Here is a 15,609-nt window from a genome sequence, read left to right as displayed (position 1 = left end):
GCATTTGTGTTTCCTTATGTAAAGACAATCACTAAAAAGTCAACATTTTATGAACAATAAATACAGCTTGCCTATTCTCAATGTAATAAAAAGCTTGGCAGTGTTGCTAAACAGAAGCTAACCTTTTATTAAGAAGTACTAATATATACGTGAACATAAAAATTCTGAATAAATTGCTAGTACTGAATGTGAATGGCTACTGCACAAAAGCAGTAAAATTTCATTATTTTAACCATGCAAATTAAAGTAGGACTTGATACTTTACAAGATACAGCCTGTTATTATCAGACTTGCTGAATAAAATGCTACCCATGACATTTCTCTTCACCAACTAAAAAGTTAAAATCAATCAGATAAACATATAAGATATGTTAAAGTATTCTAAATACAGTCTTATATTAGGCGACACAACTGTTTCTGTTTTACTGTGATTCTGATGACTCGTATTTGCCAATTCAGCTTCTGACATGCAGTTCACTGGCATAATAAGCTGCAGTAAGCCATGAACCAAGAAACATAAATGTCAGTTAGAAGCTATGAAAAATGTCTAATATGACAAGAAAAAAAAAAACAAATACACAAACAAAAAACAAAAGTACAATCTTACTTCAAAACTCTTCACTTCTTCTTCACCATCATCATCTTCTTCATCATGGCAACTCTGATACCATGCAAAAAAGAAAACCTTTACTAATAAGCTCAGAGGAGGCTAAGGCTTAGTTCACGTTACACAATTTCTCTTGATCTTCATTATTAAAATTAATAAAACAGAAAAGATGTAAAAGATCTTTTACATTTAAAAAATTACCTTTGCCATAATGTCAGCATAAGCCATATAGAGAAAATCTTCCTCCAATTTGCTGGGCAATGGAGAGAGGAAAGGGAAAAGACAGAAGATTAGAGCAATACAAGTAGAATTTGAGCTCCAAAATATTTTTAAGCACCTTAAAAATCTTTTAAAGGATTTCTGCACTTATAATTAATTACAAAAATCTTTTTTGAAAATGAGGACTAGATTAACTAATACAGACTGAAAAGCAAAGCCAACTACAAACACAGTACCCAGAAATAAAAAATAAAAATAAAAAGGGTTCCATCGAAGATAGCAAAGTTCATTTTTATTTTTTTCATAGAAATATATTTAATAATTAGAATATCACTTCAAATAGGGAACACAGAAGATAGAGACATAGTAAGTCCTGAACGCAGCCAGGAATATAGCACCCAGGACCGTGACAAAGTGCATAGGCGCATCTTTGTGCCTCTAGAAAACTCATTAAATCTCATTATCAGTCATGTTAAAATCTCTTCACATACTACCACAGGCTAGAGAAGTTCCAGTGTAGCTCAAACTCACCATGTGTACATATGCACAGGTTCTGGCCTAGCCTATGCAATCTGACTTAAACAGAGACATGGATATCTTCAAATACAGAAGTAATCTGAAAATTCGCATACACTCTGAAGTCTTTCACACTATTCCTACCATTTTTCAGTTAAGGCTGTTCGACTGAATAGCAGAATAAGTTGATGTAAAGGATCAACTCTTTTAAGGTTTTCATCTTCTTCTGGTGGTTCCTCTCCAGGTTTCTTGAGGGGAAAAAATGAAAAAAAGATTATTTAAAAAAAAAAAAAGTACATTATATTATCTATTATGAAAAATGCTTTACTCTGTGCAATTTATTAAACTTTAAATACCCGCATACATAATTCTTGACCTGGACAACCAGGAGGAAACAAATTCCAAGCAAAGTAAGTGATCCTGACTGAGTTTAAACCACACCATGAAGACTTACAAAGATGATATTATATGCAAAGCTTTGGATCTCCTCTTCTCAACCCTCTTTTCTAAATTCTGAAAAGAATTTCTGTCTTCTACTCTTGTCATTCAGAATGAGTGGTAACCAGAAGCCATCCTTTGCCATTAGGTAGCAAAAACAGTAGCCCGTTTCTCTCTATGTTAACAAGCCTCATCGGCTACAAATTAAAATCCTTTGTTCCAAGTGCTATGGTATAATATAATGTTCCCTGTATAATGTTCCCTGAAGAACATAATGTTCCCTGAGGAGCATTATCCAAACCTGAAGCTCACCAACAGCTTCAGCTAGAATGAGCCATGTCTACCAACAACAGTAATGGAGAATTTTAGAATATCAATATCAATAATTTATAAAAATATATCAATCAATAACTTATATATACACATGAATAGTTTTTGTTTGTTTGTTTTTAGTGTTGTTTTTTTCAGGTGGCTATTTTGCTTTCAGGTTTAGACAGCTGTAGTTAGTTCACTGCAAAAAGAAAATGTACTCAAATAACATGATGCCAATCACTGAAGCAATGTTTTGAAAATAATCTATACAAAATCTGTCCTCTGACTTTGTCTTTTGCCAAAAGACATTTCAGATTATGAGTTTTTCATACTAGCTGTTCAAAAATTTCCTTCATCCAGACATATTTTTCTACAAAGCATCTTGTAACTCACAGAAAACTTGTTGCATAAATTATGCACACTCTTCCTTCTCATTTTCACCTAACAGTATACACTGAAATACAGATGAAAAGAATTGCATGCATTGTTAAAACTGCAGAAGTAATAATAATAATAATAATATAATGCCAGATGTTATCTGTTATCAATAAGAAAGTGTTGGCCACATGACAGGTGTAAGGAGAATGGAGTTTTTTACCAAGAAAAAAGTGTTGTGCTAGCACCAAAAATGTTACTGTGTGAACGTTCTTTTTGTACTACATTGCATATATGGCCTTTGAAGTCCATTTTTTCAACTCAGCTGTACCAAACATGACTGGTTGCAGCTCTTTCACTTCTACTTGACTTGTACGCATGCCTGTTTCACAAGCTAGTCTACCTCTACAATTAGAAGTGAAGATAGTTATGCTGGCTATGCAAGGTTCACTTTACATTTTTCAATATATGACAATATTTTCAATATAAATACCAAGATCTGAACAAGGCAAATTATAACTGTAATCTTACTGCTGGGGGGAAGGGAGAGGGGAAGCCTCCCCTGCTCTTCATTTCAATCTCATTGAAGATGTTGATCTTTCTCTTTAATCAAATGACAGCATTCTATAGTCAGTAATATCATCATCCAATGTATCTTATTTTACCAAAACTGATGAATCAAAAGGGCAGAAGTTATATTAACGTTTTATAGAAGTTATTTGTTTCCAGAGATTTAATTCAAATTAAATGGAGGTTCAAACTCACCAGTGACTGGGTTATGTAGAACTCATTATTAAAGCATAGCATGAACACTAGACCAAAATTATTTTCTGGCATTTCTGGGAAAATAAGCATTCTTAATTTTTATTGTTTTGAGATATTTGCCCTATAGTTAGTCAAAGATAAAATATTTTTAAGGGAATTTAACATAAGAAGATAAAAAAATGGAGAAGTTTTGGTTGTCATTTCTAAATGTTGAAGATCGAAAAGAGTTACTTTTAATATCAACTAATTATTAAACATCCATTATATGTATTATTTCCATAAATTACATTCAGTAATGGCTACCAACAAGCTAACAAATTTTTTTCATGTAAGCTCGAATGTTTATAAAATATATTTAATTAAACAAGCATTTTTAATTTTGCCTATGATTTTAATTTCAAACTCTAAAAACCTAGCTTCATTAGAGGCTTGATCAGTTCAGTTAGAATTAAGAATAAGCAAAATTAAAAGTGTGTACTTCTCTCATTTAATGTAAAGAGGTTAAAGAGGTAGTGCCACTTTTGTATAAAAGCCTTATGGATAGACAATTCAAGAAGCAAACCTGCTTTGGCCCAGTCTTATGTTTAAGAGGATTAAAGCACTCATATCCTAAATCCCAGCAAATGCCCCACCACAGGCCTGGATCTGGGAAAGTCAGGAAGGAGAGAGTTTTCACTGAATTTGTTCCTTTAAAGTATTTTCACTTAGCAGAAAAGAGAGTTCAAAATTCTCAGTTCCAAAAAAGTACGTACTAAGCCATAGGACATTGTAGTTTACTGACTACAGAGAGCTCATGGATATGAAGTCTTGGCTATAGTCTCTGAGCACTGGTTTGTTACAGTATTCTACTCAATATCTGAACAGTTCAGAAATGTCAGGCAATGCTTGAAGCACAATCCAAGGCTTTTCCTTTCTAGTCTTCCAGATGAGATCTGTCACCACAGCCTGGGCTATGATTCCATCTTGGTTGGCCAATAAATCTTTAATTCCTTATTACACCTTGGTACAGTTTCTCTAAGAGTGTCAGAGAACCTTCATCAGCAACACAACCACATATTTCAACACAACAGTCTGAACATACTCCACAGAGCTGAAGAGTAGAACCTCAATCTTTCACCCTCCAGAGGAGTGCTATATAGCAGTAAAAATTTAATAGAAATCAATTTAAAAGACAGAGTTTTGATCACTCTTCTGAATGAAAGGTTTAATACATCCTCAAGAGAGGGCTGGAGACAAACTTATCTGTATGTTTGTGGAATTAGTGAATGTGATGTGAATGCCTGTGGTCCTTTAATAAGGAAGATATAGCAGCCAATCCAGTTTGTTTCTGTCTTCTCTAAAACATTTTTTCACAAGAAGTTCTATATAAACTTGGAAATGATGCGGCTTCATGGAGAAAATATGGAGACAACCCTTTATGTCAAAGTGTAATCAAATGGCTGTGCTGGGTTCTTCACACATACATAGCCTTCACAACACATACGCTCACGAAGAGCTGTGCTGCTCCACATTCCATATACAAACACACACACTCTAAACTGCTAAAACATAAATATTTTGGCAATGAACATGCATTATTTAAACATTTGAAATGTGCTGGGACATACTAAAATATCAGTTTAAAAGGTTGTACAAAAAGCATTTGTGTACAGGTCTCTTGCTTTTTCATAACGCATAGACCACAATCAGGTTGTCACAATAAATAAATTCTGCATGTGTGCAGGCAAAAAGTGAATTTACATAGTCTGTTTGTGTTGAAATTATTGCTACTGATATTTCTTTTGTTATTTTGATCCTTATTTTCAAAATAGTTCACAACTTGGGCAGTTGGTTTTACGCACAAGCTTTAAACAGTTAAAAGCAAATTAACAATTGTTGGTTTTGTTTTTTGTTTGTTTGTTTTTCCTAATAACAATTTTCTATTTAGCTTTCTTTCCCTGTTGTAGAGAGCTGGCCCTCCTCCCTATAAAAAGTCTGTCTTGGTCCTCCCAGGAAGGGAAACATTTCCTAGTACAAACTTTTTCTGACCTAGTTCTCACTGAATCCTCATGAAAACCACCTTTCTGAGAGATGATTATAAAGGCTGAGGACACAAGCCTTACCTGAAAATCACTCCAAGGACTTATCAAGCTTAAGACATGGGTCTAAAATTTGACTGCTGGGAAAAATCCTCACTTCCCTGACAAACTGTACAAGAAGACTCTTCTGCACGGATAGTCCCAATGAATACTCTTTTCATGTCTACTTCTGTGGGACTGATTAATCTTAGACTAGAACCCCTCTAGTTTCCCATTCTAACCTTTTGACTTAAATGGCTTTAATGTGGGTTATAATGTCTTCAAATACATAAAAGTTAACTGCAAAGAAAGAAGGGAATAAACCATTCTCCACAGGGCAGCTGCTGAAAGTTATGGCAATGACAGCAACTGGCATGTAATTTAGACAAAAAAGTTTTATAACATGGTTATTGAAGCCTTGAGGCAGATTGCCTAAGGGGATTTCGTAATCTCCATTTTTTTTCTGATTTTTAACAACTGTCAGAGTGACTTGGTTATAGTTCACACCTTTTGGTAGAGATAGCTTAGACGATCTCTTATGTACCTCACAGTCTTATGGTTATGATTATACTATGTTAATGTTAATTCATAATACATTCCCACAACCCTTTGCACACATACTGCTAAATCTTCTATCAGTTTGTCTTCAAAATAGTGTTCTTCTGTCTCAATCCATGATTTATCATAGCCTTGAAGAAAGAGATTGACAGCTCGATGCCTAAGAAAAAAAAATAAAACAAAAGCTTTACATTTATGAAGAGAAGATCTGGTCAAATAGATTTCATTTAGCTTGGAGAAGTGCCCCTACATTACAGCTACCGTTTAAAAAGCAAGCTCAATTTCTACAGCAAAATGAGTCTGAAACATTTATTTAAAAAATTATCTTTAGATTCAAATTCTCAAATTGAAACTATACCACTTTTTGATATGAGTTTCACAAACATTAATGTAATAATTATTTCAGTAACAAATAATAAATAGAACTTTAAAGAAATTTAAACACAAGTGAGAGATAAAAGCACTTTACCACATTATTGAATTTTATTTTGAATAAGAAATATTTTCATATCATTTTAATTTCAATATGATAACAGCAATAGATAGCATTGCATTGTGCTCAAATAATTGCGTTTTTTTGAATGTTCAGGATTAGATTCACACATTTAAAATTATAATCCAACTTTTTCCATTAAATTAAATGGCTGGTGAGGCTAGGGGAGAGGGAGTAAGCCAATGATGAGGTTTACAGTTTTGTGGGGTTTTTTTTGGTTAGTTGTTTTTTTGGGTTTGTTTCATTAAGAATTCAATACAAAATGGACTGTGTGACAAATATGTCTCTATGAAGAATTTTATCATTATTCTTAATTCTTTAAAACAACTCTCAATTGCACATACTGAAAAGGAAAATAACTGAAATAACTGAATAATTAAATAATCTAATTGAAATATATGGGATATTAGTTATGTGCAGGTGATCTATTTGTTATAAGTAAGAAGAGCTACAGATGTAAATATATTGGTTCTATTTTCAACTAAGGCACCTTCGTTTCAGGATGGTATGACATCTCATGGCCTTGTGCTTAGACTCTAATTCACCCTACTAACTGTTTTAATGGTAATAATATGCATGCTTTTGAGAACAAAAGAAAAATATATTATATTGAATATATCAGATATGTGTTCTTGAAATTATTTTCAGCAACTGCACGAAATAAACAGATTCCTTTGCGCTTCTTGCATATTCTTTCCTTCCAAAATCTCAGGACTCGCCTGGCTATAGATCCCAGCCTCCCTTGACCAAGAAAGGAGAAAAAGGTGTGAAGCTATAGTATGTGCATAATTTCCTAGCAGAAAAAGAACACTCTGCTCTTACCAAAAGTGCAGAGTAAATAGACAAATTTTCAGACAAATAATGTCAGTTTTTTTCCTCAATATAGAAAATGTAGCATCTAATAATAAAGGTAATTCCCCAGTTCAAGAGCTATACCATATCTTAGGAAGACATTTATCTCCAAAGATGGTAATTACAATGACCCCAGTATATCCATTTCTAAATTTATCTCCTGTGAAATAGGTATACTTTTCAGAAAAGCAAACACACCAGAAGAAACAGGTGGAAAAATGTGAGAAGGAGAGAACCGCAAATTTTAAAATATATTTCTTGTTATTTTTTTCAGAACATATACTAGAAGAAAGTAATAAGATCTACTAAAAGAAACATACAGTGTACATTACTGTGTAGTTTCTCAATTATTGGTTTGCATGTTATTCTTCATTCAGGTCTCACCAGATAGAATTGTACGAGCAAAAACACACATTTGTATTCACATCTGTGAATGATAAAACAAATATAGCACTTACCTTGGCAGATTATATAATGGTGCCATTCTAAAGCAGGCAACCACTGCTCTTTTCCTCTGTTTAGACAGCAGCTTATGCCACACTGCTTTTTTGGACCGTTGAGGATGTTCAACCTGTCACATAAAATATATATGGAAAAATAAACAATATGGCAATGCCTCCACTGTCTGGGCATAGTAATAATAATAAAAATGTTAGATAACATAAATCAACTGGAAAGATAAGAGAAGAATAATAGATGGGAAAATGTGTTCTAGACGGATTTCATTCAAGTGGTCAGTCAAATTGTAGAAATCCAATTTAAAAAAAATAAATAATAATAATAAAACAAAATCTCCCTTTCCTTTTATGGTATATTTATTTTCCTTTTTTACTTAATCCTACTTCTTAGATCTTCCAGATAGTGTATTATTATCTTGAGGCCATCTGTCAGGAAATTTATTACAAAGAACTTCACTCACTCTTTCTTTGGTATGCTACTCGTTATGTAGAGTTAAATTGTACACCTTCACAGAGGTGTACAGGCTCAGAGGGAGTCTTCCTAAATATTATTAAGCACTTATTTGTAATATTTACCATGACCAGCTACAATGGAAAGGAATTAACTTTAAGTGAGACACAGGCACAGAGACTTAGTTAGAACTAAATCTCTTCCATGAATCTAAATAGCTACAATGAACATAAGATATTCCAAAATATCTTATTCAGCTACATTTCATAATGTTGCAGATCTGCTTTCAGATGAATTCTCTTTCTGCATCTTGGCTCTAAAGTAGCATGAGATAAGACTGGGTCTGCTCCATTCTCATCTTTTGCTCTTTCATTTTCCTTTGTTCTACCTTCTATCCTAGTTTCCATCAGAACAAAATGACTGTTATGGTCTGGAAGACCAACAGTACATAGCCTGACTGGCTGGGAACTTTGATTCCAGGCTGTGCTACAGATCATTCCTTTCACATGGTCTATTCACAGTTTTTGCAATTTACTTTACATCTGCTCCACAGAGTTTGATTTGATTTAAACTACACTACTCCTGTAATGTTGGGAGTGAGGGATTGTTTGGGAAGGGTTGGGGAAGGAGCGTTGTCTGTATTTATTTTTTTTTTTTTTTTTGTGGTTTGTTTTACAGACTACTGCGCTAGTGGAATAATATCCTCTGCCTCCCAGCACCATCAAAAGAGTCTATGGAAGTTAGCATCCCTAATCTGAAAGACTTAGTGATTCCGGCTAGTATTAAAATAAAACATTTTGTCTTAGAATATGAAGTAGTGATGATGTCTCTGAACACTCAGTATTCAATCCACACACAGTTATCAAAGAGGACTTTACTAGTTTATTGAAATACCAAAAATGACTCATAGTTAAACAATAAGCATTTAATTAAACTGTCTAAAAATACCGCGAAGCATTCAGTAAAATTGGGGAATTACACTTCTTGTAAGATTAAATGGCAGTATTCTAAAACACATTTCTTTCAAAATATAAAACATAAGTGAAAAAATATTTGTTATGAGAAAAGATAGAAAAGTATTCACTGCAAACATATTTACAAACACAAAACAAAGTCAGTGCTAGCAATTTAGAAATCAGACAAACCCAAATGTGAGTTAGATAGTTAGCAATGTCTTCAAAAACAAACTCTGTATACTTTCCCAAAAGAAATAGCCTCGGCCTACACAAGCGGATCTCTGAAAACAATACAAACAAATAAATTAGTTGTGCAAGGAAAGAAAATACAAATAGCTGAAGTACTGATCCTTCCAAGTGCCATAGGGAAAGTGGCCAGAGTATTTGTATATGAAGAACAAAGAACTACTGCAGTTTATCACAGAAACAGTCCCAGCAATCACATATCCATTATTTCTAAAGACACAGAATTACCCATTCAGTGACAGAAGCAAAAAGCAAAGCAAAACAAAAACAAACAAAAAAACTATACCTGAGCACTTGTCTACAGAAGACAAGTAAAGCTGTGCGGCCAAATCCCTAAACTAAAAGGTTCCAAGTACGCAGAATAAAAGTAGCCAGCATTTACTTCATTAAAACAATTGATATGAAACATCCATACGGGATTTTGAGGGAAATCTATGCTGTTCTGTACTTTTGCTGGGTTCAACATGAGGTGAAATTGATCCTATAACAGAACTCTTTCTCTAGTAGGCTAACATGATTGTCATGCTTTTACTACACATTCTATCACTTTTTATTTGTTCTACAAGCATTCAGTAACAGGTAAACTTTAGTGACTTCCTCTTTTTCAACTTCTATTAAACTATGTAAATCTGCTGAATTTGCCAGTCTGCAAGGCTGTCAAACTATATGGAGAAGACATGTGAGAAAAGAACAGCTGGGATACATGTATTTATATCAATATACTGTGCATGCAGGATACCAAGATTTCTGAGGGTCACTTTTCTTAGCAATCAAGTACCATAATGTATATACAAGCACTTTCATATGTCTCTCAGATTCCTACTTGACTGAACGAGTGATCTCTTCAAAGTATGGAAGCTTTCTTACATGAAAACCTGTGCCAAGCTTCTGAAATCAAAAAAAAAATCTAATAAGAGAGCAAGACAGCCTTGAATTCTCAAGTATTCTTTCAAAAGGGAAAAAAAAAAAAAAGGCAAATTTTATGTGCGATCACTTAAGCCTATGGTGTAACCAGCAGTGCTCACCTCTGCCACTAGGAATGCCCTTAAGGTTAATATACTGCTTCTTCAGTGTGTATATATATATATATACACACTGAATATTATATATAATAATATAATAATAATATATATAATAATATATACCAATATATAGTATATATACTATATATACTATATATATACTAATATATACTATATATTTTATATATATATATAAAAAACAAAAAAACAGACTTGCAACCACAGAAAAAAATCTGAAGTTAAAAATACAGTTCAGTAAGCAAAGCGTGAAAATTAAACTTACTAAATAGTCTTTGATTTGTAGAATGTACCAACATAGAATTTTTTAAATTTCAAAATTTAGCAAATTATTTTGTCAATTGAAAATTCTTCTTACATTTTTTCTAAGTGGTATACAGCAAATAGCTCTCTAAAGCCATTAGTAGAGAAGTTATCTTTCAAAGCATCTCACTGTCAAGCTTTATATGGCTAAAATATGCAACTTCTAATCAGATATTTATGCAGCCAGTTTATTTCTAATTCCATAATTCAAGTATCTCAAATAAAGAAAAAAGCTTGAAAAAAATACATTTTTCAGTAATTAAATTGTTTTCTTTAATCACATTTCATGCTCCGTAGACAATTTTGTTATCACTTCCTGCTAGATGCAGTGCACCAGAAGGAAGCTAAAACATAGTCCTTTTCCTAATAAATGATTGTTGGAGCTGCTGCAAAAACATTATATGATTGATATGACCACAAAATATTGGATTAAAAACCAGAAAGGAAAGCATCTAAACAGTAGCCACCAAAAGGAGGAAAAAATAATATAAAGTTCAATACAACAGATGAAAGTACAACTGAGAGGCTGAATGCTTTTGTTTAGAATAAGAGGCAACATAATTGAGAAAATGTCTCACCTGCTCCAGATGAAAAAGTACATTAGCTATATCAAGAACTCTTTCCACAGTCTTCTCTGGATCTGAGGAATCTTCAGTCCTGTTTGGCAAATCTTTGTAAAGTGCCATCTGCCATCTAATGGCGGGATCCTCAAGCTGCAGGAGAAAGATTTCACGTGTAACCATGGCAAAATGTTCCAAATGTAGGGATAAATAGTTTAATTATTACAGAAACTGTTTCAAAGGACAACGGAAGCATTTTATATTGCTAACCCATACCTTTACATAGCTAACCCAAAGGGCGTCCACTATGTTGACTGGGAGAACACAAGCAAATAAAACTTAAGACTGATTTGTGCGAGGTTTGTTGAAAGCTTCCAGAGGACTGAAAGTATTACAGTCATACAAAGAGCAAATGATCATGGGCCAACAAATGGCACTGGTACCAGTGATGAATATATTATCTGAGGAAAAGTAATGAATATGAGGTAGACAGAGACACAACTTTATACACTGACTTTCCAGTTATTAAAACAAATAATAATGAAATTGTTCTTTAGTTATTTGTGATTACTTAGCTTTCAGACATGGGAATTAGTCATGAAAATAAATCTTATTTACATCTGATTTTTTGGATTTAAGCTTTTTTCAAATATTAGAAAATCCTAATTTAACTGATTACTACCTAAAAAATTAAAAGTTAATTTATCAAAAAAAATATATATAAATATGTATTTTCTTATTAGCCTACAAATTATAAAGAGCTGTATGAAGCAAAACATTTTTCTCATTTTTCTCTTTACATTTAATTTTCTCCATTTTGGTGATTTGTGGTTCTCAGTTTTACTATTATCCATGTCTTTTTTTTTTTTTTTCTTTTTTGGTTTATTTTGTCTCCCCACTGCTTCTCCTATTCAACAGTGATGCAACACACATTGAAAGCACTATTTTTTGTGCCAATAGCACTGAAGACAAATGCAATGTGAAACCCATTTTACTGAGAGCTGTGACCAGTGATCTATTCCTGACTGCAATTTAAGTGACACTGGCCTTGATTCCTAGAGCATTTGGGAGCCTAAACCCCATGGATTTGAATCGGGCTTAAACTCAACACTTACTTTTCTAAAACATCTTTGTGGATCCAGATTTCAATTTGCGCCTAGAATGAGACAATAATGCTAATTCACCTCCACAACACATCTTAAAATACACAGTTCACTGAAATTCCAGGAATGATTATAAACTTACACAGTCGCTCAATAATAGCTTATTACAACCTAGAAAGCCACAATTGGCAGGCTTTTCTTCCACCTTTCGGCTTTTCCATTTCTTAACAACTGTCACATCCACAGTCTTTGTGTGAGTATTTGACTGGATCATCATGAATGGATAGTCCACAAAAGACTTTTTATGCACAGGCAGAGATGTCTTTTGATCTGAGGACTCCTCACATTCTATCAAGGTACAGCTTTTTTGTATAGGTAGTTTTCTAAGGGCATGAGTAGTTGACATTTCAAGGTGTGAATTAGCATGGCTGGAAGAAGATTTTGGTGACTTGAGCTTCATCCATGTCAAAATGAATGCAAGTTTCGTCATCAATTTCTTGAAATAAAAGGCTCGGTACTGAGTAACAGCATGCAGGCATGCAAGGAAAGGAAAGACAGAAACAGGGTGAAGACAAATGTAGACAAAGGTAGACAAATGCATGAAACAGATGCTGAAACATTTATAGATAAAGATTAAGAAGGATGATTCTTAAACGCTGCAGTTTTCCAAAAACAAAAAATTGAGATAAATCACATACTAGCTCTAACAAAAATGACAGAACACAGTGTCTGTGAGAAACAAAAGTGGTCAACAAAAAACACCATTTAAAGAAATAATATTGCTATGGTAATATTGCTGTGCTTGGAAGAAAATCAGACTTTTGATAAAGTGATAGCTTTGTTTTGAAAGTCACCTTACACAAACACCATCATAACTAAGTTACATTATTAACTGGTAACATTAAATAATAATTGAAGACCATTCGTTTTACATTGTTTTTATGTATACCTCCATTAGATAAAAAAGGGTGGTATATGCACAAAGTACATTGGCATTGTTTTTCTTAACAGGAAGCATGATTTTTTGACTTTATCTGACATGTACTCGATGTACAGTCACATGATACAATGACTAAATACTAATGACATCAGAGAATCATAGAGTAACCAACTGTAAGTAACTACTAAAATTAACATTAGACATAACTATAAATAATTAAATTTTACATTTAGCTCTAATTTGAACTCTAGAATATGTCAGTACTAAATGATTCAAGAAAAGATATATTTCATCAGGAACAAACCACTCAGATAATAAGCCACATAAAGATAATAAATACAACGATAAAATGGAGTTTTCAAGTCTAAAGAATGCTCTATTCTGTCCGTAATTGAGTGCCTACTTTTCACATACAGGTCAAAATCGGAGCTTTTCATAGCTAGTGAAGCTAGAATAGCATTTTACAACAGCTACTTGTCTTGGTTAGCTAAATACTATCCATATTAGAATGTCATCTTCCTCTGGAAAATCATTTTACAATGAAGAAAATCCAGAGTCACTCCTGATAAGTTTACAACTGGAAAAAATCAATGAGTACTATGGATTAGCTAAGATTATTGAGTTCTTAATTATTAAGGCACTAGTAATTTCATCAGTTTAAGAAATTTAGAAATACTTTTACTCTCATGTATTATAAACAGAGGAGGCTGTATGTTGCTCAACAGCAGCAAACTTCTAATTGAAGTACAGGAAATTTCTCAAGAGAAAGCACAGGTAAAGTTACTAAGAAGTATCACTACTCCAAGGCAACAACCCAGTAACAGACAGAAACCTCTTAATAGCACTATGTGGAATATAACCCTAAATAAACAAAATAGAAACTGAAGAGGTAACACTTAAAATAGGAGGCCAAGTCCTACAAAGCAGCATGAAATGCCAGAAAGGACTTTACAACAGGGTGGCTCACAAAATGGCAGTATATACATACTGAAAATGTCGGAATAGAAATACCTATCTTTATCATGAAGTAAACATTGCGCAAGTTCACATATAAAATCACAATACATTTCAGGTTCGTGTGTTCATAGTGTGTGTCACTGCTTAAGTATACCCATACATGTTACCTATGAAACATACCATAGATCTTTATAAATGCTCCGTTCTTCCTAGTATGGAAGAATGCCTGTGTGGATACTTTTGCTGTACCGTACATAATAATATTCACTATATAGAGATAATTATTTCAAGCTCTTTTTTAGGATTTAACCAAATCTTTCGTAGTCAGAGATAACTTTCCTATGTGTAATCCATTTAATTTAAAGCTATTGGACTTTGTTTTGTAATATTTTATGAAGAAAATCACTAAACATTAGATTTGCAAAATGATGCATCTTCTTGTGAGCTCCCAGAAACCCCAAGCTCCATATAATCTTGTGTGACATTGCAGCAATATAGAGAAAGCAGAAGATAGGAGAAAATCCTGGAAGAACTACCTCACTTCCAAACCATTTAAACAAACAAACAAACATACATATTGCCATGTACTAACTTGCAGTGGAATCTAAACTTCAGGATGATTCTAAAATACCCGCTCAGGAAAAAAAAAAAAAAAAGCCAGATATCCAACTCACTGTTTTTTGTTTTTCCTTGTCATCAATTAATGACTATGGCAAATGCTAGCTTTATCCCTGATGTGAATAAACCCTTGGGGGGGGGGGGGGGGGGGGGGGGGGGAGTGGAGGGAGTTGGTAAAGGATAATGCTAGATAAAGCAATATCCATGGGTCAGATTGCTTTTTCCTTCAATACATCTTTTTATTCCACTTTCATATTCTGACCTCTTCTTTGCCATTATTTGAAGCATTAAAGAAAACAGCTAGGTTACACTAGGCCAGTTCAGGACTTCTCCCCTAAGACTATTCATCTGGCAGTAACTGGAATTCAATTAAAAAAAAAAAAAATCTACACTTCTTCCAAAATGCCTTCTTTTCTGTGGGCTGCAAAACAGGGACAAAATATAGCCAAGCAGTGATTTTCTACTTTAGAGTATACAAAAGTGGCAGGTTCCCTTTACCTCACACTTCAAACAGATATAAGTTAACACTGAGCATTTTGCAAATTCTACCTCAAACAATCAGAAGGCAGAGTTTAAACAGTGATATACCATGCTCAGCTTCATATTAATGGTGCTAACTGGCAGGGATTCAAAAGGTCACAGGCTATTTTATATAATACATACATAAACACATTAAAAAACTAATATTTACCCATTGAAATGAAAAAGTTACTTGCCAGAAGAGAAAAGGGGATTATGAGTTACCCTAAATAACTGATGCAGGTTGTCATTATATGAAATGTGAC

General features: G+C 33.4%; 1 protein-coding gene across 1 annotated transcript in view; it reads right to left on the bottom strand.

The window, feature by feature from the left end:
• RYR2 (ryanodine receptor 2) overlaps positions 1-15,609 on the bottom strand; it is a 423,949-nt gene that overhangs the window by 56,700 nt on the left and 351,640 nt on the right. Inside the window, exons 74-80 of the mRNA XM_083827634.1 lie at positions 11,225-11,359; positions 9,304-9,338; positions 7,651-7,764; positions 5,911-6,007; positions 1,487-1,590; positions 809-860; positions 608-661 (exon numbers count right to left, since the gene is read on the bottom strand). Coding sequence (XP_083683760.1) covers positions 608-661; positions 809-860; positions 1,487-1,590; positions 5,911-6,007; positions 7,651-7,764; positions 9,304-9,338; positions 11,225-11,359 — 591 coding nt within the window. The remainder of the gene's footprint in view (positions 1-607; positions 662-808; positions 861-1,486; positions 1,591-5,910; positions 6,008-7,650; positions 7,765-9,303; positions 9,339-11,224; positions 11,360-15,609) is intronic.

Source organism: Anser anser (genome assembly GCF_964211835.1).
Source record: "Anser anser genome assembly, chromosome: 3".
Lineage (NCBI taxonomy): Eukaryota > Metazoa > Chordata > Aves > Anseriformes > Anatidae > Anser > Anser anser.
This window is presented reverse-complemented; position numbering and strand designations above follow the sequence as displayed.